The sequence below is a fragment of the Aulonocara sp. 'chitande type north' Nkhata Bay genome, linkage group LG20, assembly GCF_057382095.1.
Source record: "Aulonocara sp. 'chitande type north' Nkhata Bay isolate Kocher_YH1m ecotype deep benthic linkage group LG20, A_spYH_male_GT1.1, whole genome shotgun sequence".
NCBI classification, from domain to species: domain Eukaryota; kingdom Metazoa; phylum Chordata; class Actinopteri; order Cichliformes; family Cichlidae; genus Aulonocara; species Aulonocara sp. 'chitande type north' Nkhata Bay.
The window spans coordinates 12,529,765-12,553,263 of record NC_141363.1 but is presented as its reverse complement, the minus strand read 5'-3'; the positions used below and the strand labels follow the sequence as shown (position 1 = coordinate 12,553,263).

Here is a 23,499-nt window from a genome sequence, read left to right as displayed (position 1 = left end):
ACTTTGGGAATCACTGGTCTAAAGCATAATGTAGTCTGGATGAAAGAATATACAGAAGTAGTTAAATAAGTGAAATTTGGTGTTGGAAACATTTTTGGGTGATTCACCATTATGAATGGCAATGAATCACTCTAAAACTAACAGTAAAGGCTGATTTTAAAGGAAGATTTACCATCTACTGCGAGTTGAGCTGAAGTTAAAAGCAATGTTAAAAACTGGTCATTCTGTATAGTTTAGTTTGTGTTTTTTTTTAAATCAGTCATAGATTACTGGTGTAAATACAGCTAGTTTATAAATTATTTTATTAATTATAGGAATTTGTTAAACCTGTATGAAAAAGTAATCACCCCCTATTGTTAAATCATGAATTAAATGTAATTAACCCCATTTTTTTTATCAGAAGTTTGAAATAAATTTCATTATCTAGACCAGGGGTGTCAAACTCAAATTCACAGTGGGCCAAAATTCAAAACTGGAACAAGGTCGCGGGCTAACATTAATATTTATTGGAAAAAAATCTTCCTCCAGATTTAAGAATGAATCTCTTCTTATGGACTCAAACAAGTTTTGCTGAAAAACTGAATATGGAACAAGCAAAGCTTAATACTAAACAATATATATTAGCTGTATAATACCAGTAGGCCAGCTCTAATAATAATTTGGTATGGCTTCGCGGGCCAAATGTAATTAGGCTGCGGGCCAAATATGGCCCGCGGGCCAGAGTTTGACACCTATGATCTAGACCAAGAGGTAAGTGAAGCAGGTAAAAGAAAGGCATTTCTAAGGCTTTGGGACTCTAGTGAGCCACGATAAGACCCATTACCCAAACAGAAAACCTGGAAGTGTGGTGACCCATCCCAGCAGTGGCCAGCCTACCAAAATACTCTTGAGTGCATTGATGAGGAGTTCCCCAGAAGTTCCCCTTTCCCCCAGAGCTGCTTTGAAATGCTTCTCAGACTCGCTGAGTGACCCAACCAAAGCCAAAACTGAAACCATTATAACGTCAGCAGCTTTGGTGGCACCTGCACTAAAACATGCACTAACATGCATTTAAATAGACACAATTACACTTTGAGTCACGTACAAACCTTAAAGTAATTTTATTTGTCGTTACATGAAATGACATGAAAACAGAACATTTTGGCAAAGGCTTGAGATTATGTTGTGACGGAGCCGGCGTGGTTTGAACTTGCACATAATACAAGAATTTAGAAACTTTCCACTGGGCATCATAGATCCAACAGATCCTTCAAATCTTCCAGTTCCTGTTAATCCAGTGTAATAATTTAAATGACGTTTTAATTTAAAACAAATAATGTTATGTAAATGTGTGGTTTAAATAATAAAAAAAAAGGATAACAAAGCTTGTCGACTGGTCCTGGAAACATTCGGACTTGGCATTAGGACTACAAACATGGCTGCTGCAAACAGTTTTGGTCATCGCTTGAAATCTGCTCCAGTCCTCCTCCACCATGATTCACCCCGTCATCCTCCTCCTCTTCTCCCTTTGTCTGCCTTTCGATGGTGCTGATGGACAGCACAGCCTGACAGCCCTCATCATTCCTTCTCTCCTCTCCCGCCTCCCCATGTGTTTCCACTTGCTGCTGGATGCCATTTATGCCATTGCCCACCGCTCCATCATCTCCCCCTGTCTCCGTCCTTTTTGCTTTTCTCGTAAACCCGTTTCTTCTCTGCTCATCCTCTCCGTCCTTCTCCTCAGCCTCCTCTACCTCGTCTCCCTCCATTTCTCCCGTCCCCATTTCTGCTTCCAGCTCATTTCCTGCGGCAGGACATTTGTGATCTCTGTAATAGCTCTGCCTGGTGAAGCCCTTGTTGCAGGTGGAGCAACGGAAGCGGTAGTTATCAGTGTGGGACTGCTGATGCTCGAGCATGTGAGCCCTGCGGCTGAACGCCTTCTGACAGAACAGACACTTGTAGGGCTTGATACCTGGAAAAAAGTTCATGTGATGATGCATTAAAATATTCGCATATACATACTGTATCTGGAATACAGAAGATCCCTAACAGTGCTTCTTCATCTTTTTCCTCAAAAATATTCTTGGTGTTATCCACTCACCAGAGTGTGACAGGATGTGGGCCTTGAGTTTGTCTGGTCTGTTGAATTCTTTGGTGCAACCGACATGTGTCCTGATGAAAATGAGAAAAACAAGAGTGAATAACTTTTAGAAAAGGAAAAACAAACAGAAGAGAACAGGGCTTTCCCACTTAAAGGTCTCACCTGAAAGGACACTTGTATTTCTTAAAGGGTTCATGAATGAGCATGTGTCGCTTCACTTTGTCTTTCCTGTTGAACGTCGCCTCACAGAGGGAACATTTATATGGCTTTTCACCTAGAAAATGGAATCAGCATTAAACTTACGCCTAAGCTGTATGCACAGCGAACAAAATCGGGTGTTCACATCTCATGAGATGCTAAAACCAGTCTAGAGTCACTGCACATCTGCAGACCACCTTACAACCCACCCCTCTCAGCACCTTCTTGTCATGCAGCCTTGACTTAATCGTTACCTGTCTGTTGTCTGCTCTAGTCTGTCCTGTTATTCCAGTCCCATAGTCTTCCATTGTATGTATCTGTATATATTAGAGCTATTTTGTAACATTGTAATACATTGTATTAATAGTTGCTGTTCTTAGTCACTTGGAGCAACTGTGACCACCTAATTTCCTCTGACATTAATAAATACCTCCTTCATAATAACTGAACAGAAGGGAAACTGTGCATGTTTTGCATATAGTCTGCGGTGCATGAGGTCATACAACATAGCCAAACAGATGAAAAGATAACCTGAGTGAATCCGTGTGTGCAGTTTGAGGTAGTGCTCCGTCTTAAAGGCCTTCTTGCAGATCTGACACTTGAACCTGCCGCCAACGCCGTGAGTGGGGAGGTGGCGTCTGAAGTATCTTTCACATGGGAAGACCTGATGGTCGCAAAGGGCGTGAGTCAGAGACTGAACTGACACGGGAAACAAAACGCCTCAAACAGCTCAAACCTATGTTCATGAACTAAACCATTCAAGCCAAGTTGCATTAGGCACAGGGAATCTGAAGCCTACTTTAACATGTGCATACACAGTGAATAAAAGGTGAAACGTCGGGTGTGTCATAGTGTACCTTTTGACAGTGTGGGCAGGGAAAGCTGTGCGATGCAGTTAGCAGGTGTTGCTCTAACGCTTCTTGCGTAGAATATCGGCTTTGGCATTTCACACATCTGAAGGAAAAACGTAAACTGTCACTGTTAACAAATCCTATGAAGAAGCGCATTCAGTCTGACAACTGTAGAAATGACTAGTAGACATGCAGTTCAGAGTAAGACGTGATATATAATTTTTGCTACAGGCAAAAGTACAAGTGATTATTTACAGCAGCAGAACAGTGAACGTGAGACCTGCTCAAGACAAACTATGCAACAAAGGAATATGACATATGTGTTATGGGATTTATGCAAGCAGACTCTCTCCACCTCTCCAAACTTCTTCTCTCTACTCCTTCCACTCGAGGATAAGTGCTTGAGCTGACCTGTACACGGTGGCCTCCTTGCGTGTATTTTGCTGCGGGCAGAGGGAATGGGAGTACTGGTGGAGTCCCAGCTCAAAGAGCGAGGGGAACACCTTGCTGCACAGGTGGCAGCGGTAGGTCAGTTGCTCCTGGTGCGTCCGGATGTGTTCCAAAAACTGATCCAGAATCTGGAAGGTCTGGGAGCATGATTTTAACACACACTTATAAACCTGCAGGAAAACAGTCACAAAGTCCGAGTGACTAACCCCGTGTGTGTCTGGACGTTTTCAGTCAATCCAACTCATCAGCACAGTTTTCTAATGTGTACCCATCATGTCTTTATGACTCACCTGCTCCCCCTTGTGTTGGGTCAGGTGGGACTTGAGCTGGAAGTAGGTCTTAAACCTGCTGGCGCAGAACTGGCACTGGTAGGAGCTGTCTATCACCACGATCTGTTTGGTCTGAGCCGGGCACTGCTGGTTCTGCCTGCTCTGCACATCCTCCACTTGGCTGCCCTCTGGATCAGCCCGAACCTCGGCCACTCTCTCCTCCAGCTCCCCAGGTGCTTCTGCAGTCAAGCAGTGAGTGTCCACATGTGTCAAGAAACCATAACAATGAAAAGACAGTAGAGGCTGATTTATCAGTGACAGTCACTGTTACTGACAAAAACAGACTTCTTGAGGAACACCGCCACACCTCTACAGCTGAGGGACACAGCAGCAATCTGCCCGCCTGATTTAAATCTGGCTGCTGTCACATTCAACGTTATGTCCTTAGAATCACTGGAATGATTTCACTGATGCTGCTATTTCTGGCTCGCTCATTCACTCTGACTTGGTGTCAGGCAGTGTCAGCGTCAGACCTATCAGCTGTCATTTTGGCGAGGACTACAAAGGAGGCAAATGTGCTGAGTAGTACTGAGCTGACTGCTTTGCTCCAGGAGTTCAGAGCGTTTGCCTAGAAAGCTCCTACTTAGATGTCACAATATTAAACAGTAGAACTTTATCACAGGACCTGAGGTGGTAAAGTGTCTGTGCCTGGTCATGGTCCTGACCTGGAGCACCACATCTGGGCTTGGACCCTGTGAAAAACTGCAGTTTGGTCTCAACATGACAGTCAGGTTGGTTCGACACAGGAAGTCAGTGGTACAAAGGGTCAGAACAGGACTTCCTGTGAGACTGGAAACAGTCCAGAAGTGTGCGAGGATGCAATCTCGAAGAGAAGTTTGACCAAATTTAAATCAGGTACATTTTTTACTTTACTTTTAAAATTGTCTCGTGTTGTAGCTGATCGTTACTTCTAACTTTACATAGCCCTTTTCTCCTGAGTTTCAATTGTTGATGTTCTGAATAACATTTTAAGCAAACTTTTTGAAATCCATTGATTAACTCGTGCTTATCTGGAAATCAGGTCGCAGTGGCAAAGTGTCCCAGATGTCTTTGTCGTCAGCAACATTTTCTAGTTCCTCTTGGGAGATCCTGAAGTATTCCCAGGTCAGACAGGGCATATACGGCAAGATTAACTAAACGTGACAAAATACCATGCAAGTACAATCTCCAAAAAGCGCTCATATGTGTGGTTAGTTTTACAGATGATTTACAAAAGCTGTGCTGCTTTCTAAACACAGGTGCAGTCAGTTCATTTAATATCAAATGCAAAAACATGCTTTTGTTCTGCGTCAGATATAAGCACAGTTAGCAAATGTTAGTAAACTCCCAAAAATACATAAAGGGAGAGTAAAACAAGCCCAGTTTTGTACTGACAATGTGTAAGTAAACTGGGCCTTAGTCTCTTCAGTGGGTTCTGGATCTACACCGGGCTCTGCTTGCAGTGTGTTTTTCACAGTGTGTTATTTAACAGACGGTACCTGCTTGCGTTGGCTCCTCTGTTTGTGTTTCCTGCATCCCGTCCTCATCCCGCTCACTTTCCTGCTGCTGTTCCCCGCCTTCTTCTTCCTCACTGGGGGGCACTGGTACCACCTTTACTGTGATTGGTAGTCTAGACACAGTGCTGGCCACGCTCATAGGCCACACCTGTAAGATAAAGACAGCTGTTGTTAGTGTGTTGATTAAAATTTAAATACATCATGCAGATACCTCTATATCACAGCACCTTGTGTGTCTGCATGTGTTTCTTCACATTGGACTTCTGCGCGAAGGCTCGGCCACAGACGATGCACTGAAACGGTTTCTCTCCCGTGTGGCTGCAAGAGGGAAATTGTTTTAATGAATCCTTTATTTCAGCTTTAAAGTTGGTCGATTCTACATCCTGGAAAGCAACTCACCTCCTAATGTGCTGCTGGAGATCAAAGTTTTTCGAGAAGACTTTGTCACAGAAGTTACATTTGAGCTTCGGACCTTTTCCCTTGAGCTGCTCTGCTGAGGAGTCCAATTCAGACAATTAATACAGTTTATATAAACAGTTAATACAGTTTATATAAACATCCATCATGTTGTCTTCTACAGTTCCATTAGATAAAAACTGTAGCCTACAAATGTAATCTTTTTCCACACATACCTGCGACTCCATCTGAGCTTTTTTTACAGTTCCTCGGTCGCTTGGGAACGATAACCTTTTCAAAGTCACCCAGCTCCGCCATGCTGGCAGTGATGCTGCAGGTCTTGGTTTTGGTGCCCTGCTTCCCGGGGCTGTACACGGGAGGGGTTGTGAACGAATGACTCTCCACACCCTGACTGGGCACCTGAGGAAGACACGCATGGTCACAGAAACTGGAAACGTATCATTTTAACCACTGCGACGGCAACCAAACAGCAAGCCTCACTCACTTGCACAGGATGGAAAGGCTGCAAACCCAGTGTGTGGATCTCAGCTCCACCCCCGCCACCCCCTCCACCTCCGACCATGTGGGGCAGAGTGCTGTACACCTGCACCACTGAGTTGCTGTGGCTCGCCGGGACCTGGGAAGTGAGTGTCTGCTGGGTGGGCTGTGCAGGTGGCAGGGGATGGGAGGGCGGCTGCTGCTGCTGCTGTTGTTGTTGTTGTTGTTGCTGCTGCTGCTGCGGGGGCTGCTGCTGCGGTTGATGAAGGTGATGGAGGTGGTGGTGATGGTGCTGTAAGTAGGACACACCGGCTGTGTGCATGCTCAGGTTACTCTGTCATAAAGGAAGCGCACAGATTTGGTGACAGGATGTAATAAATTCAAATGCTGGGCGTGAAAGAGAGAAGGAAGCAAACAGTACCTGTATGGGAGTCTGCATGGGGGCCATGGGCTGGTCGATGGAGGTGAAGGCTGAGATGGCAGACATGAGGATGTCATCGCTGACGAGCACGTTGCCTTGGACCAGAGTGTGCGTCAAAGGGGAGGGAGGGACTGTGATGTAGGTGGACACCTGTGTGAGTGCCAAGTTAAACAGTCACATCAGCTGCTTTTTGAATCATTATAACAAAATCTTTTTTCCTTTACAGTCCTGGCCTCTTATATAACGTATTTATAAAATACTTTTACCATCAGGTCAGCTTTACCTCAGACCATTACCTCTTTCCCACTTCTCCTTACATTTCTTATCAGTTTTATTACTGCTTTAAGCTCTGCACTCTGCACAACTAACTTATTAAACCGAGCAAGTTATTTATCACCCCCACAGATAAATTGCCCTTTTGCTTTCCTCACCTGTCTGTTGGCAGGAGTCTGCGGTACCGAACTAATAGACGGGACAGGCGTGTAAGCATTGGTGGAGGCCAAGGACACTGTGGACAGAGAAGGGGTGCTAGACTGGCACTGCTCCCTCTTGTGCGTCATGAAAGCAGGCAAAGAGTTGAACTGTTTTTTACACTTCCCACACAGGAACACGTCTTCGTCGTCTGTATAAAGGTTTTAGGCAGCAAGAAACAGCAGACGGGGGAAAAAAAGACACACATGAGTCAATTTTGAGGATCTTAATGCACTTTTGGACATTTAATGGGTGGTGATATTCATCCTTTAATGTTTTTGCAGTGATGCACTTGGCTTTAATAGCTATTTTAGCGGAAAAGTATTTTTCAAAGACTGCACACGATGACATCATTTCACAGCAAAAAGTGTGCACCACCAGATAAATTAAACTAGCAGTCGAGTCTGTCACGAGGACCTCATTTTGGTTTGATGAACCAGCTAATAGCTAACTAACTAATAACACAACCGTAATAACGTGTCAAATTCTTGCCTCTAGATTCTTCTTTTTGTGTAAGGTTTTTGTTATGTGACACAAATATGAGCTGCAATAACATCAGGATGAAAAACATGTGCTTATAAACTACTTACATTGTTTTAACTGACATTTACTTAATAAGCTGATCTGACGACAAGACTTTTCAAGAACCTTGGTCTCTGCGATGATTAATCAAATTAAACTGAATCCAACCACCAGGGTCACTGACCGCCACCCAATCCACAAGGCACCGAACCCCTGTGGTACCTTTTGTTTGTGGTGGGCTCATTGTTGCTCATTCTGGCTATGCCTGGACAGGCCCCGTGGATAAGGCCTGACCACCAGGCGCTCTGCCTCAAGCCACATGTCTGACTCCATGGTTGGGCCTTGGTAACCCTCTCCTAGGCAGGGTAAACTGTTCTCTATTTTTAGTTCTTGGTATTGGGGTTTTCTGAATTGCCCTTTGTCTGATCCTCTTCCACACTGAAAGGAGCCAGTTGAGGTGATTCTGGCAAAAGTACCTGCTACCTGAGGGATTTTTCCGACACATCCTCCCTTTAGAATGAACTGGGCAAAATCCAGGACAGAATGAAGAGAAATATCTCAGCTGGCTTAGGAATGTCTTGGTGTCCTCCTGGATTAGCTAGAAGAGATGGGCGGGCATCTCTCCTTCTGCCCAAAAACCCAGACCCAGATAGGCGTCAGAAAATGGATGGATGGATGACATGTCTCTTGACATAAAAGAATAACAGGACAATGACACAGCCTGTCCCACAGCTGTGCATGCTATTACATACCCATAGACTGGATTGTTGGCGTCCCAGAGACGTTTTGGTTGTTTGGGTCAGGAACACCTCCTTGGCTGTCTAGCAGTGACTGGACTGCCAGCACTGTCTGATTGTCCATGCCTGAAGAGTAAGAAGAAGAAGAATTCACCTGCTGCAAAGATCCATTTTAGTCTGATGCATGACTTACTGAAATGTCTAAACATGAATTAGTAGTTTTATCTAATCAACTGTGATCAGAAGCAATATTAGTGTGGAAGACTAACAGCTTTCGATAAGGATATCTCTACATCCACTTCAAATCTGCGTACAGTAATCTCCTGATACTGTACTCACTTACAATAACAAAAACAGTAATAATCCATTTACAACAAACAGGCTGTTAGTCCAGTAATATTACAAAGTCTTGTCATTAAGAGGGCCTGAAGGAAAGAAAATCACCCTGAAATGTAAATACATTTACCATCTGACTGCAATACGATGACTACGATTAATAATAAGCTGTCCGTTAGGTCGAAAAAGTGTTTAATCACTTTGTTTGTTTACATTCATACAGAGTCCTTCCTATGTGCTGTTTTCCTGATTGAAACAAAACCAGAGGCTTGTACGTGGATTTACGTTATTTTTCTGCGTTTCCGAATGGGCCTACATCAGTGAAATATCTAAAGTAGGAGCAAACGTTTTGGGTAACTGTAATTACGCTGCAAATAAATAAATACTCATACCTTCCAGCACCTCAAATATTGCCTGCGCCATCTTGTAGCACTCCTACTGGGTGGTAGGCGCTCGATTACTTATGGCTGCCTCTTGAGGTAACTGCTTAACTAAGGAAAATCGCTTTCACCCAGACATGTTTTATTATTATTAATGTTATTATTATTGTTGTTGTTATTATTATTATTATTATTATTAGTAGTAGTAGTAGTAGTAGTATTATTATTTGTGAGAAACTCTTCTCGAACGCGAGACCGGCAAGAAGAACTGCGGTTAATAGTTTTTTTTTTTACTCCGACAACAACAAAAATGTAAATTTATATTAATTACAAACAACTTGCTTGACATCAGCCTAATAAACTAAATATATTTGCTTCAACTAAAATAAAATGCTTTATTTTCCAAGTTCCGCGAACGCGCTTCTCATCGATTTATCTGCGTTCGTGACGTGACAGACACCCGCTTCTGCCAATCAGAGCTCCTCGGCCCCGCCCCGCGAAAAGCGCACAGCTCGGACCAATCCCAACCGACTGCTTGGCGCACGTGTTGGTTTCGCGGCAAAAAAGATTTCGCGCGAAAACCGTCAGGGGCTTGTTTAGATGTAGATCAGCTGAGACAAAAACAACAATAAAGGACGATAACGGGGTAATGACGGCGTTTTAACGGGTGGATTGCGGCCGGGGTGAGCAGGCGAGGTCCACCGATTGTTATGTTAAACCGTGCGCTTGTTTTTCGCCGCTTTATGTGCTTATATTTCCAATTTTGTCGGACTGCTTCCTGCGTGCCCCAACAAAACAAGGGGATTGAACAACTGCCGCTAATAAGTTAGCTAACATGCTAATCTGCCCTATATATTCATATTCGACCACATCTATGTACTATCCGCTGGACTGATGCTCGCTTTTATAGATATAGTCTCAAAGATGATTTTAAGTTCCCGTGATGCTTTTTTGCTGCGTGGATATTTTGTTCTCATCGCTCACTTCTGTAAGCTGCTGTAAAGTTTTAATAGCCTCTTAACTTCGCTCGGTGTTTAATACAAGGAGAAGTAATATTGTTCTACCGGCGTGACCTGCTAGTTTGGCGGCTGCTCGAGTTTGTTTTGTGACCCTGTTCGAGTCTTTGTCATTTGGTTGGAAGCTAGCTCGTTAGCCGGGGTGGTAGCTGTTCAGGGGCAGTGTGGCCAGGCCTCGGCTCTACTGTACTGACAGGAGAGATGAAAACAAAAGGTTAGCTTGCTCCCTTTGCTAGCTTGCCTGACTGGATTTCTCCCACGGCCAGTTTCGGACTGGTTCTCTGATAACTTATTCGCGGCGGAGCTTTTATAGTATGCATTTAGCAATATTTCATGTGCCAAATTTCCTGTTTGGCAGCACACCCTGGCTTGCTGTTTCAGCCTCAGTCTGAGTTTTAGGACGTGGCTTTACATTGCTGTGGTGTAATCAAAATGTGTAACAAAATAAAACAGTTTATGAAATGTTCCACCTGCTAATGAACTCATTCGAGACAGTTTTCACGAGAATTCACCCTTGTTGCCTTTATTCACAAAAAAATGGCAGATGTGAGTCGGTGCTGATACTGTCATAACAGCACCTTAGTTTATAACTACCACAACCACCGCCACCCAAGTCCAGTGAAGAGGGGCTCCTGGTGACACACTGCAATGTCAGAGACTCTGATAACAGGGCAGACATCGGAGGATCTGTTAGCAGACTTTGAGACTTTGCTGAACTCTGGGAGTATCAACTTGGACGAGGACCACCAGATAGTGATTATCACCAGCCCCAGCAATGAAGGACTCCACCCAGCCCCTGCCCCGACGAGCACGGGGGAGATCCTGCTGTTCGCCACTCCGCAGGGCCCAGCTGACGTAGGGATCCAGGACAAGAGGAGACCGTCTCTGGGAAGGCCACCGGTGAGGAAGGGAGGTGTGGGAGGAAAGGGGAGAGAGAAAGTGAAAGAGCAATAAGGGAAGTGGTTAAACTGAGGAGTTGTTCGTTTACATACTGCACGTAGCAGAGCTGCTGTAAGTTACCCACCTGTTGCTGGTATAATTTTCACATTTCTCTGCTCGTAAACAGTGCGTGTCTGTGTCAGCAGTTAGTCTGTTACTGTCTTACGTCTGTTTCTTACTCCAGACGTGTGTTCCTTCAGGTAAAAAGGAAGTTGGACCTGGACAGTGACCATCAGTATGTCAGCACCACTCGACCTTCCACAGGCCAGGCACCGCTTTCCACTCCTGCTCCTCCCAGAGGTACAGCTGACAGCCCACACCCCGCTCTAAAAAATCCTCGCCCACACATCCTTGCTCACCTTTGCTCTCAGTCATTGTCATAAAAGCAGCTGTTCTTTTATCAGCGCGGCCTGTCATCCTGTCTCCTCCAGGCTGGCTGTAGTGAGAGAAACTTACAAATATCTTTCTATTCAAATAATGGAGAGACTGTTTTTTTGAGAATGGAGCAAGAGAAGAGGCGTTGCGATTTATCAGTTCATTTGATCCCTTTCATTTGCAGTATTTGGGCTCACTGCATGCACCAAAAGGATCAAATGATGGACTTGAAACGGAAAAGCTACACGTGACACACACATTATATTAATTGGTATAATGTAGAAATATGAGTCTATCCCTCATGCAAGATAGACTTCTGAATTGTTAGAAATGCAGTCCATGTGGATTTCCACTGGGATCTGTTTGGAAGGAGATGGATGCAAAGCAACTTTGCATCCATAGCAGAGAGGAGCGAGGGGGAATTCTTTATTTTTATATACCGTATTTTCACGACCATAAGGCGCACTGTGCTAAAAGGCGCAGTCTCAGTTATGTGTGCCCTTACTGTATTTAACACACACATAAGGCGCACTGGACCATAGGGCGCATACAAGTACCGTATGCGTATTTAAAAATAAAGCGGGAGCAAACCTGAATTCGGTACCTTACTCACATTTCTATTGCCGGTAATCGTCATCATCAACAACACACAAGCATACAAGTGTGCGTATTTAAAAATAAAGCAGGAGCAAAACAAAGTTTGGTACTCACATTTTTATCATCAATCAAACCCATCGAAGTCCTCATCCTCTGTGTCTGAATTGAACAGCTGCGCTAAATCTCCATCAAACATGCCAGGTTCACTGTCTTCACCGTCAGAGTCACTTTCCGTGCCGTGCGGCTCCTCGGAAACAATGCCGGCTTTTGCGAAAGCTCGAACAACAGTGCCAGCAGACATGTTAGCCCAAGCATCTACAATCCATTGGCAAATTGTGGCGTAACTCGCCCGGCGCTGCCTTCCACTCTTAGTGAAACTGTGGTCTCCACCGGTCATCCATCGCTCCCAGGCCGCTCGCAGCCTTACTTTGAACGGGCGGTTCACACCGATGTCCAGCGGTTGGAGTTCCTTTGTCAGGCCTCCCGGAATGACAGCAAGCTCACAGTTCATTTGCTTCACAAGTTTTTTCACATCGGCTGTGAGATGGGCACGCTACCGTGCTGGTCCCCTTCTTCTCCACAGTGTGACTCACCGGGATGTCAAAAGTGAGCGGGACCTCGTCCATGTTTGTGATGTGGCTGGGCTGGATGTTTTTGTCGCCGATGTGTTTGCTGCAGTAGGAGCGGAAGATGGCCAGCTTTTCCTTATAATCCGCTGGAAGTTGCTGCGCTACCGTAGTCCTGGTCCGGATGGAAAAATGGCACCGTTTCATAAAACGAAAGCACCAAGACGGACCTCCTTGGAAATGTTCAATGTTCATCTCTTCAGCTAGTGAAACTGCTTTTAGCCGAATGGTGACCGTCGAAACGCTTCTCCCGCTCGCTCTTTGCTCGATGATCCACCGCTCGAGTCTTTCCTCCAACTCGGGCCACCTCGCCTTATGTCCGCGGAAACTCAGCTGCGTTTTCTTGACCTGCCGGAGCTTGTTTTCCAGCTTCCTCCATTTGCGAACCATCGATTCATTAATCTTAAATTCTCTCGCCGCTGCTCGATTTCCATGTTCCTCCGCGTAGCTGATGGCCTTCAGTTTAAACTGTGCTTCGTAAGCGTGTCTCTTTGCCATTTTCAGGGTTGTTAAAACAACGATGTCCTGCATAATGCACATACCTGTTCTTTTATACAGGTATGTGCGATTGTCCCGGTATATACGATCAACGCCCACACTTCATCCTTTAACGTTCTCATGGTGTTCTCTACTACGTCCTCCTTACAACACATAGGGCGCGCCGCACTTTTTGAAGAAAATCTAAGACTTTTAAGTGCGCCTTATGGTCGTGAAAATACGGTATCAAAAGCACAGTGGTTAGCACTGTTGCCTCACAGCAAATGTGTCCTGAGTTCAGTTCATTCCACCATCAGGTCAGGATCCTTCTCTGTGGAGTTTGTGTTCTCTCCAGGTACTCTGGCTTCCTCCCACTGTCTGAAGACATTGTAGTCAGTGTGGGTTAGGTTAATTGTAACCCTAAATTGCCCATTGGTGTGACTGAGTGTGTTGTTGTCTGTCTCTATGTGTTAGCCCTCTGACAGACTGGCAACCTGTCCAGGGTGTACTCTGCCTCTCGCCCTAAGGCAGCTAGAATAAGCAGTAGCAGAAGAGAATGGTTAAGTTCTTTTGATGCTGAAGAGTCCCATTTTTTTAAAGTGACTGATAATCTTCATTTGAACCTTTTGCCCACCGCAAACCGCTGTCTCAGCTTACGCTCTAGACCAGTAATATGTGCATTTCTTTTCATTCTTGTATGTATTCTCTTTCTGCCCAGTTCCTCGGACCACGGCAGAGAAGTCTCGGTATGACACTTCTTTGAACCTGACCACCAAGCGCTTTCTGGACCTGTTGTCCCAGTCGGCCGACGGCGTGGTGGATCTGAACTGGGCGTCTCAGGTGCTCGATGTTCAGAAGAGACGCATCTACGACATAACCAATGTCCTGGAGGGGATCCAGCTCATCTCCAAGAAGTCAAAGAACAACATCCAGTGGCTGTAAGTGTTCAAAGACGCCTAAAACAGCAAATGAAAGAAATCTGGGAACGGGAGCAAGAACTGTGGCAGAATAAATTTGAGTGCTTGGTGTGTGTGTGTGTGTATCTGGTGACCCTAAGCAGTCAGTTTTTCTCTCGTCTACCCCTGCAGCGGTAATCGCATTGATGCGGCTCTGGTTTCCCGCCATAAGGAGCTGCAGAGGGAGGTGTGTGACCTCACAGATGCTGAGGAGCAGCTGGATGAGCTCATTTCCAAATGCAATCTGCAGCTCAGATTGCTCACAGAGGACCCACAGAACAAAAAATATCCTTTTTGTTTTGAGTATCAGGTTGTCTGAAGCGGTTACAGAGCTCTGAGTGTTGCCGTGTGCAGACTCGTCACGTGTGCACAGCTCTGTGATCTCTAAGTGATGAGCTGCGATCTGTTAAACAGAAAGTGGCTCTGGCAGCAGCAGTGGAGCTGAGCTGGACACGTGATGCTCGTGACTTGTGCGTCACTCAGAAACAGATGTCAAAAAATAGATGGCCTAAACATTTACATTAATGAATATATGAAATTATTCCTTAATCGCTGAGTTCATCACGTTGGGGTATGTGCGCTGTCAGGACTTGAGGCAGTCGTTCGATTCCCCCGACCAGCTGGTTATGGTGATCAGAGCTCCACCAGAAACCCAGATGCAAGTTTCAGAACCCTCTGAGGTAAAAGCTTTGAAAACATTTTGCCCAGGTCACTGGACTCACTGTTGTTGGAGTTTCTGCTAATCTGCACATCTGCATGCACATCCCAGGGTTACCAGGTGTCGCTGAAGAGCACGCGAGGTCCGATCGACGTCTTCCTCTGTCCAGAAGACAGCTCTGGCGTCTGCAGCCCTGTGACAGGAGGCAGTCCCTCTAAACCCATTGCCGACCCTTCCCTTGTTCAACCTTCCACACAACCCACCGACCAATCACAACCCAGAACCTGCTCAACAGCCCTGGAAGTGGGTTTATCATCTCCAGCATCCACATCATCCACTGTAACAGCAGTGTCGCAACAGGACCCCTCATCACTGGTGTTAGGTGGCGACACAGGTGAGTGTTGTAAATAAACCACATTTATGTATTAATTTGTATAATTATCATCAGGAACTATTTTAAGGCCACTTCTGCGTAACACAGTCTGTTTCCAACATTTATATTTTAGCCAGTGCAGACAAAACATGAGGGGAATGTTTGCCTCACCTTTCTTGGACTGATATATTTCCTGGAAGTTTTTGAAGCAAATATTTGCTTCACAGGTAACCGAAGAAGGAGAACAGCAAATAGGTGGAATTAATAACATATCAAACTTGGCAGGAAGTCCCACAATTTTGCTTAAATTTCACCAAGGACATATGGATGGCGGCACACTCCACGTCTCATAAAGTGCCGCTGCACTAAAAATAGTTTATCAGAATGTATCTAGAAACATACAGGAACACATTAACATAAACACAATGTCAACAGTGAACATGTAACATTGACATGATGTCACAGTTTGTTCTGATTATATAGAACTTGTGAGGCTTTGAGTTTTATAATAATAGGGTTCCCAAAAGCTATATAGATGATGATAATCCTTCCCATAATATTGTCCATATTGATGTAGGATTTAACACAGCAAAGCATAACTACATCCTGTAATCATTATTGTAAAATTAACACATTTTAGTGCTAAAACCCCAAAAAGGTAAATGAAGCTTAGATTTCTGCTATTTCTGTTACAGATTTGACAAAGTAAGAATAAATTAAAACTACTACCAATTATCCCAATATATACATTTAGTCTGGCTCAGTTCAGAAACTTTGTAACACTTTTTTTTTTTTTTAATAAAGTAGACGCTTAGTCTTGTAATATGAGACTTTCGACATTTTGCTGTTGTGTCGGTCGGAGCGAGTTGTGTATTTACTAGAAATGGCATTTGCAACATGTCTGTGAAGGTTCTCAGTCATCCAGGTCATCGTAGTCTAAGGAGCTTGCAAAGAAAAGCGTCTGGACTTCTTTAAGTTGCTTGAAGACGTTTCACCTCTCATCCGAGAAGCTTCTTCAGTTCTAAGGTCAAATGGTGGAGAGTCCCAGATATAAACCTAGTGGGAGTTTCCCCCCACAGAGGGACAAAAGGACCCCCTGATGATCCTCTAATCGCCTGAGCCAAGGTGTGAAACTGGGTGTGGGTCCCAATCAGCCAGAGTTTCGGGTGTGTTCATTGTGAAACCTGGCCCCACCTTATCATGCGAATTCCTGAGGTCAGATGGCCCAGGATGTGAGTGGGCGTTAAGGCGTCTGGGAAGGGATCTCAAAACTGGATTATAGATGGCAGAGAGTTGGTGTCGTAAACCCCCGCCTCTGTTCAAAGATGGTCGCTCACAGTGGACATAGATGGCTTCTTTCACTCCTCTTTCAAACCATCTGTCCTCTCTGTCCAAAATGTGAACATTGGCATCCTCGAAAGAGTGTCCTTGGTGACTCTTTCGAGACACTGTTTTCACTGCTGACACTTTGTGTCATCAAACAGGTGGCTTTAATTGTATTAATCAGTACTTGTAGAATGCAGTCATCCCCTTCCTGCTGTGCCACGTCAAAATGTCTACAGTGGAAAAAGCTTTGCTTGAGGCACTGCTGCTGAAGTGTTCCTGACTCCCATAGATAAAATATTATGCACACTGGTACCTAATGCAAAACTAAGAATAAATTGTTTTATTTATGGTCTTTAGCTTGGTTTTGATCATGGTAATGGACTTACTGTGCTTATTTCCAGCTCCATATTTTTTATTCTTGAGCTTTTCATGATTTATTTTGAAATAATTTTCACTGATCTTATACTGTAAGTTGGTGCAGCTCTTTAATCCTCTCTTTAATCTCTTACTGTTTCTTACATTTCTCTTTCTGTGACAGAATCCATCCTGGGAGGCGACCCATTCTCCAACCTTGGAGACCTACCTGATTTTGATCTCTCACCGCTCTCTTCTACGGACTTCCTGAACGGAGAGGGCCTTCCTCTCCCATTGGACGGTTTCATCAACTTGTCCCCCCCTCACAGTCACGACTACCACTATGGACTAGAGGACCATGAAGGCATCAGTGAACTGTTTGACTGTGACTTTGGTGACCTGTCACAAGTTTTGGGGGACGATTAGAAGTTAAAAAGCAAAAGAAGAGGAGCGCGTGGGCAAATGATTATAAATTCAGGCCTTCTCCTCAGTGATCTGGAGCTCCTTTAAAACAAAAAAAGAAGAAAAAAAGAATGGGAATCAATATTTTATGGACACATCATTATCAAAAATGTAGTGTTTTCATTGTGGGAGTTTGGAGAAATGTTTTGTGTATTGTTTTAATTGTGTTCCCCGAAATACCACCCTAACTAAAATCTCAAATAATTCCCCCTAAATTGTACAGCATATCATTAGCACTTCTCTTTGGCCATTCAAAAGTTTTAGACCAAGAGTTTAGCTTTAGAATAGCTATTTAAATTATTTATATGAATGTTATTTTCATATTTTGTACCTTGTGAGGTTTTTGTGTTTGATGTTTTTTCCCAAGCGGATTGTGCAGGTGTTTTTTGTGTGTGTGTGTGTGTGTGTGTGTGTGTGTGTGTGTGTGTGTGGCGTTGGGACTCTTAGGGCTGGTTTCTTAAACACTGACATGTTATACCTCTTCAGGTTTGTTCCTCAGATGGCTCGGACTAAACGAGAAACTTCCGCACGCGTCCAGCACGTTTAGCCCAAAGCTGCTTCAGTGAGGCCAGCTGGGCTTTACAGAAGCATTTTGGCGTTGCGGTGTAGTTTATTATTTTTCTTTCACACCCGCAGAGATCATTAAAAACCCAAATCTAAAAGGCTTTTCCCTTTTAATGGTAACATGGCTTCATTGTGAGCTCCAAATGAGATTTGCACAGACCCAAACTCTACCACAGTCAGTGGATTTGGATACAGTGTTGCTGTTGTTAACACAAAGTAAAACTGGGGAAAAACTGTGGGAAACTGGAACTTAATAAATGGTAAAAGATTCACCACGACACTTTAAATTTCTTTTTCATTTTGTAAAGAAAACATCTGCACAGTAGTCAAGCGCTTTAAAGTATGAAAATGGCAAAGATAGAAATTCCACTGCATGACAAAAAAAATGGCCGCTTGCTTTGAAGGATCAATGTGAACTTAGCCTGAAAACTTAAGGTATGTTTTGTCAGTGTGCAGGAAACCAGGTGGGTAAAAACTAATACTGATTTGTTCTCTATTAGTTAGCTAAGCGTTTAGCCATAGTCTCAGGTGTTCGGAGCAGAGCAAAGTCTTAAATCAACTGTTTTGATGCAAAGGTGTGTGGGCGTTACGTAGGTTAATGGTAGATTTTTAAAGGTGTGTGTTTTAAAAAATTGTCGTTTAAATATTTTAGCTGTAGGTTCAAGTGAGTTCACCGGATGTCTGCAGATGGAAGTTCCTGAAACAACCCGACTGTTCGTGTCGTGTAGGTGGGGAGGAACTTCCAGCAGGTCCCGAACCCCGGACCTCCCAAACTAGTCATTGTTTTCTGGACGCACTCAGTGTGGTTTGTTTGTCGTCCTGGGTGAATCAAAAGACAGCTGGAGCTTTACTTTTACCAATCCAATCAGTGTAAAGCAGTGACGACTCCAGGAAGGATTCTTGAGAGTTCAGAGCAGGCGCATCCTGTTATTGTTCAGTACATGCACATCGAGTCAGTTCAGAAAGTTGTTTGTGATGTTCATGCCTTAAATCCATACCCAGTCAGGTCAACAGGGTGGTACATCTTATCTTAGGTGCGAGTGATCGATTCTGTGTGTCTTCTGCAACGGGCACACCGGCTTCACTGCACGTACTACTTTGTTTTATTTTTTCATTTTTTGTTGTGTTGTTAAGGAAACCATATTGATTTTCAGAAGTATGTGGCAATAACAGACATTTTCACATCATGTACTCAAGAGTATGAGATGATCATTGTAGTTAAAAATGTCTGTCGTATTTTCTCGTCCTAAGTTATGTAAGCTAACATTTTTTCCCCCCCTATCATTCTTTAAATATTGGGTTTTGTGTGCAGGTGCATGCGTGTGGAAAATGCACATTTTGTTTTTATTTTTTGGAATTTAATATTTATTTAAAAAGGGTACAAAAATTTTTTTGATGTTTTCTGTCAGGAAGGGACTTTTATTTTGTAAATCCGTGCAAATCATTAATTTCTAAATGTGCTATTTGTCAATTAGCTTCTTATTCGTAGCACGTTTTTAGATTTTTGCCGTGTTTTCTACTCAGTGCATTTTCCTGCCTTAAGCTGTTGTCCATGTGCAACCTTTGAATTGCCGTGTGGTGCCAAAATTTGAAAAAGAGAAGTCTTTTTTTTTGTTTTGTTGTTGATTGATTTATCTGTAACTTATTTACAGTTCAGATTTAAGTTTTTGTCATGTTGCAGGCAACATTGCTGTTCTAAGGTTGTACATGAAGTATTTTGTAGCCTTTGGGTGCCTCAGTCTCATCCAAATGTTTTAAAATGTTGTAACTGCTGTCTTGTTTCCGTATATCTTCAAAATACCATCTGAGAGGTTTTCAACTGTTGTTACAAGCAACTAGACTCCTTTTATAACAGATGATGTAACACGTTTCGTCTCCGTGTTGGACTTCAGCTCCCATCTATTGTGTTCGCCGCCCTGCTTCACAGGACAAATGCAGCAAGTGCCTTGCTGAGGTAAAGCAGTAAGTTCCTAAAAATATTCAGATCAGGAAATCTTAATGTGTGACGTCCTGATTTTCCGCTAGTTGTATGTAGAATCTGTTTGATTTTTGTTTGAAAAACTTTGCACCTTCAGTTTAAACGCAAATCTTTTGCAATTGTAAGATTCAAAGCACGCTTAAGGGCACAAGTGGGATTTTTCTGAAACAATGGGCTATATTGAACTCATCATGAAATGACATTTGATCCTAGATTTATAACACTATAAAATGCACATTTTGAAAGGCAGATTTCTTTCTGTTGAAGTCACCTTAGAGTACAAAATAAAATCCAGATCTACTGACAAATCTTTAAAAAAATGATGTGGCTTAACAGAACAGAAGTGAACGGAGTGCAGCCCTGACTAAGTTGCTGTTCTCAGTGCTGGCTTATCGAGAAACTTAACAATCTTCTTGTTTTGTTTTTTTTCTTCTTCCTTCATTCTGGTTAAAGTTTGTACTTGTGATTTACTTATGGATCCCAATATGCCCTTTTGTATCGAAATGTCTTTTGACAAAATAAAAATAACTATTTTCATTTGAATCATTTGTGTCGCAAATTGTTTTTGTGTGATGTAAAGAAAATACGAGGTGTAGCTATTACCTAAGACTAATGATGCTTTCTTTTACATTAGGTAAGTCTTGTTATTACGTAGTTAAACCTTCACTAGTATTCTATTGAACCATGTTTGTTTACTTCAGAAGGCTGATTGTAATTTAGTACTATCAAAAACATTTCCCCCACAAAGGTTAGCAGTGGAAGTCGCACAGGAGCCACATAAAGTCTGTGCTATACATTTCTGAGCTAAAAAAAAAAATTAGAGGTGGGTGGATCGATCCAAATATCATAGTATCGATACCAACACTAGCATTGGTATCGGACTGATACTTTGTCGGTACTCATATTGGCAATACTGGCCCTGTATTTAGCTGCTATTGGATCGATACCAAACTTTGTAGTGTGGCACAGCACTACTGTGGCCACCAGACTGCTGAACACTGACCACTAACACTTCATAGACACTTCATTGTCACTTATCGAAACTACAACACGTATGCACTCCATATTGTACATAAATCCCATTTTTGCACAATATTCATCTGCTGACTTCTGTATATATATGTATGTACACCCATACACGTATACTATATGTACTGTATGTGTAGATGTATGCATAATTAGTAATGTGCATACATTCTTATATTTGTACATATATTTATTCTTATATTTCTCATATTTCTTATTCTTATATTTTACTTTGTTTCTTGTGTTTCTTGTATTTTGCACACCGCTGTTGCTTGTGAAGCTTGCACACAAGAATTTCACTCACATGTGCTGCACCAGTGTATCAGCAATGATGTGACAATAAAAGTGATTTGATACATGTTAAATGACAAGATATATGTGTTCAAATAGCATCAATTAACACACAACTTCAGTAATTTTTTTCTATGTAATAATTCTTCATAATTAAAAAATAAGAACAAGTAGTCTGATGTCCTGTAATCATTATGATGCTATAACTTGAAATACAATAACACCTTAAGTTTTTGTACAAAGTATCGGTATCAGATCAGTATCGTAGACGCCACCCTGAATTTTATCAGATCGGAAAGGAAATCAGTGGTATCACATGTCATTAGTTAAACAATGTGTATTTGTGACCTGGTAGTGTAACAGGCTACACCCTCAGCATTTTCCAAGTGGCATGTGAGGAATCTGGGTTAGACTGGCTGTAGATCAGTCCTGAAGTTAGTGATAATCATATGTATATATGCACAAACAGGCATTTCTCTCAACTCCCTGGCATTTTATACTGTAGTCAGAACATTCAAAATAGGCCTACTTCTTTTATGAGCAGTCACTGTTTAGACGGTGACTTTTTCCTCTCCTTTCTTGTAGTTTGAACTCTACAGCCAAAGCAGTCTTTAAATGACACAAGGCAAACTCTGCACTTGCTATAGTCTGAAGGCCTCGTATGACTTCACTTTAATTAAACAGTGAGGAGACAAGCCACAATGAAATTGCTCAAATGTCCAATTAGTTTTTGAGCTTTTGAAAATGACGACACTCTGCAAAAATGGCTGTAATTCCTGAAGGGTTCAGTCCTTTATATTGACTCTAAAGGACTTTAAAAATATATCTTTAGTTCTTTGTGATATAAAAATGATAAATCATAAATGTATTCATCGAATCCTGCAAGTCCATCACCACACATTTGACTGGCTGACTCACAGTGGTGCCGTGCTGCTGCTCAGCATTTGATCACTGACATTATTGTCGTTTCACTTATGGTAATGGGATTTTTTTCCTGGGTAGACTCTGTGAATCTAACATGCATGTGTGGGGTAGCGAGTTCTCCATGAAAAGGCATCGAGAACTTCACACAGAGATGCCCCAGCTGGCCTGCGGGTTCTTGCTTGCACGCTAACCACTGCACAGCTGTTTATCATATTGACGTAAATGCAATGTCGCCCCTATGCCACTAGAGGGAGCGCTACACTCTTGCAGTCCACTTGCAACATCATTCAGGGAAATGTGTGATGTGTTTGTGTTACAGAAACAGGTGGGGCATACGTTGAAAAAAAAGTAAGAGTCTGTGCAACCTTTCTGCTGATGAAAGTCAGTCCTCTGTTTGTGCTTTATTTTCCGGACCCACTAAGTGAAAGGTATGAAAATAGGTTTTAAAGTTTGGTTTAAAGCACACGAACTTCATTTCATACTGTTTCATAAACTCATGGATGAACTTTGAGTGTCACCAAAATACCACAGTCTTTTATCTCAGAAGCTAAAGATGTAGACTATTATATTAGAGTTGTTCTGTTTGATTGTGTTTTGTGAACTTTTAATAGAACATCAAATAACAACTAGAAAGTGCATTTTCTGAAGAAACTGCAGTGTGAATGCTTGAATCTGAATGTATGCACTGAAATGAATTAGTTACTGAATTTAAGTTAAAAATCTTGAATGAGATAAAAAAAACCCCCGAATTTAACCTAAAAACAAAAGTGCTGAACTGCTAAAAGCTGAAGGTTACACAGAAGAAGAAGTTGGAAAAAAGCTGAAAATGTTTTAATTGTAAATTAGAAAAACCTAAGAAATGAGAAAAGAACATTTAGAGTCAGAAAACATCTGAAAGAATATTAAAAGGTCATATTCTTTGAATCACTGAATGACTAAAATGTGATCCCTCCACTTGGACCCACACAGTTTAAAAAGTTTACATCTCTGAGCTTTGAAAGACAAGATGTTGGAAAAAGAACAACGATGGCGACGTTTTGAGGGTAAAATGATGGCTTTAACACTGTGGACACAGCAGCAGTTGAAAGAGAAGTGTTTAAGATGAATTTTGGCAGAGTGGCAGAGAGAGAGCTCGTTAAGCAGGCAGGTGTGAGCCTGGTTGCTATAGTGACCGCACCCAATGGCTCCATACACACGTACACAGACATGCACCTCACTTTTGCTGCTTAAAATGAACAGAAAAGTCAGGCCGAAACAAATCGCTCCCAAATGAAAAGTAAAAGTCGTATTGACAAAATTCTTTCACTGTGAGCGACAGCAATGTCTAGTCTACCTAATTCTCAGTTTTCATGCCTGTGGAGCTTATTATATGGACGTGGTGACAGTGGAAAGACA

General features: G+C 42.8%; 2 protein-coding genes across 3 annotated transcripts; one reads left to right on the top strand and one right to left on the bottom strand.

The window, feature by feature from the left end:
- Positions 1-1,083: 1,083 nt before the first annotated feature.
- znf341 (zinc finger protein 341) lies at positions 1,084-9,549 on the bottom strand. 2 transcript variants are annotated; one of them, XM_086276344.1, is made up of 16 exons: positions 9,175-9,549; positions 8,462-8,572; positions 7,148-7,338; positions 6,717-6,866; positions 6,303-6,629; positions 6,034-6,217; positions 5,801-5,894; positions 5,629-5,719; positions 5,384-5,549; positions 3,867-4,084; positions 3,538-3,746; positions 3,133-3,229; positions 2,807-2,939; positions 2,240-2,351; positions 2,078-2,148; positions 1,084-1,948 (listed from the first exon to the last, which is right to left on the bottom strand). In XM_086276344.1, the coding sequence occupies exons 1-16, from the start codon at positions 9,203-9,205 to the stop codon at positions 1,407-1,409; spliced, it is 2,727 nt and encodes a 908-aa protein (XP_086132470.1). In that variant the 5' UTR covers positions 9,206-9,549; the 3' UTR covers positions 1,084-1,406. The 2 variants fall into 2 exon arrangements, with proteins under 2 accessions (XP_086132470.1, XP_086132471.1); XM_086276345.1 differs by having other exon boundaries at positions 5,801-5,891.
- Positions 9,550-9,747: 198 nt separating this feature from the next.
- e2f1 (E2F transcription factor 1) lies at positions 9,748-20,400 on the top strand. The gene is made up of 7 exons (XM_086278141.1): positions 9,748-11,078; positions 11,318-11,417; positions 13,911-14,130; positions 14,281-14,433; positions 14,714-14,828; positions 14,918-15,200; positions 17,044-20,400. The coding sequence occupies exons 1-7, from the start codon at positions 10,827-10,829 to the stop codon at positions 17,283-17,285; spliced, it is 1,365 nt and encodes a 454-aa protein (XP_086134267.1). The 5' UTR covers positions 9,748-10,826; the 3' UTR covers positions 17,286-20,400.
- The last annotated feature ends 3,099 nt before the right edge of the window (positions 20,401-23,499 follow it).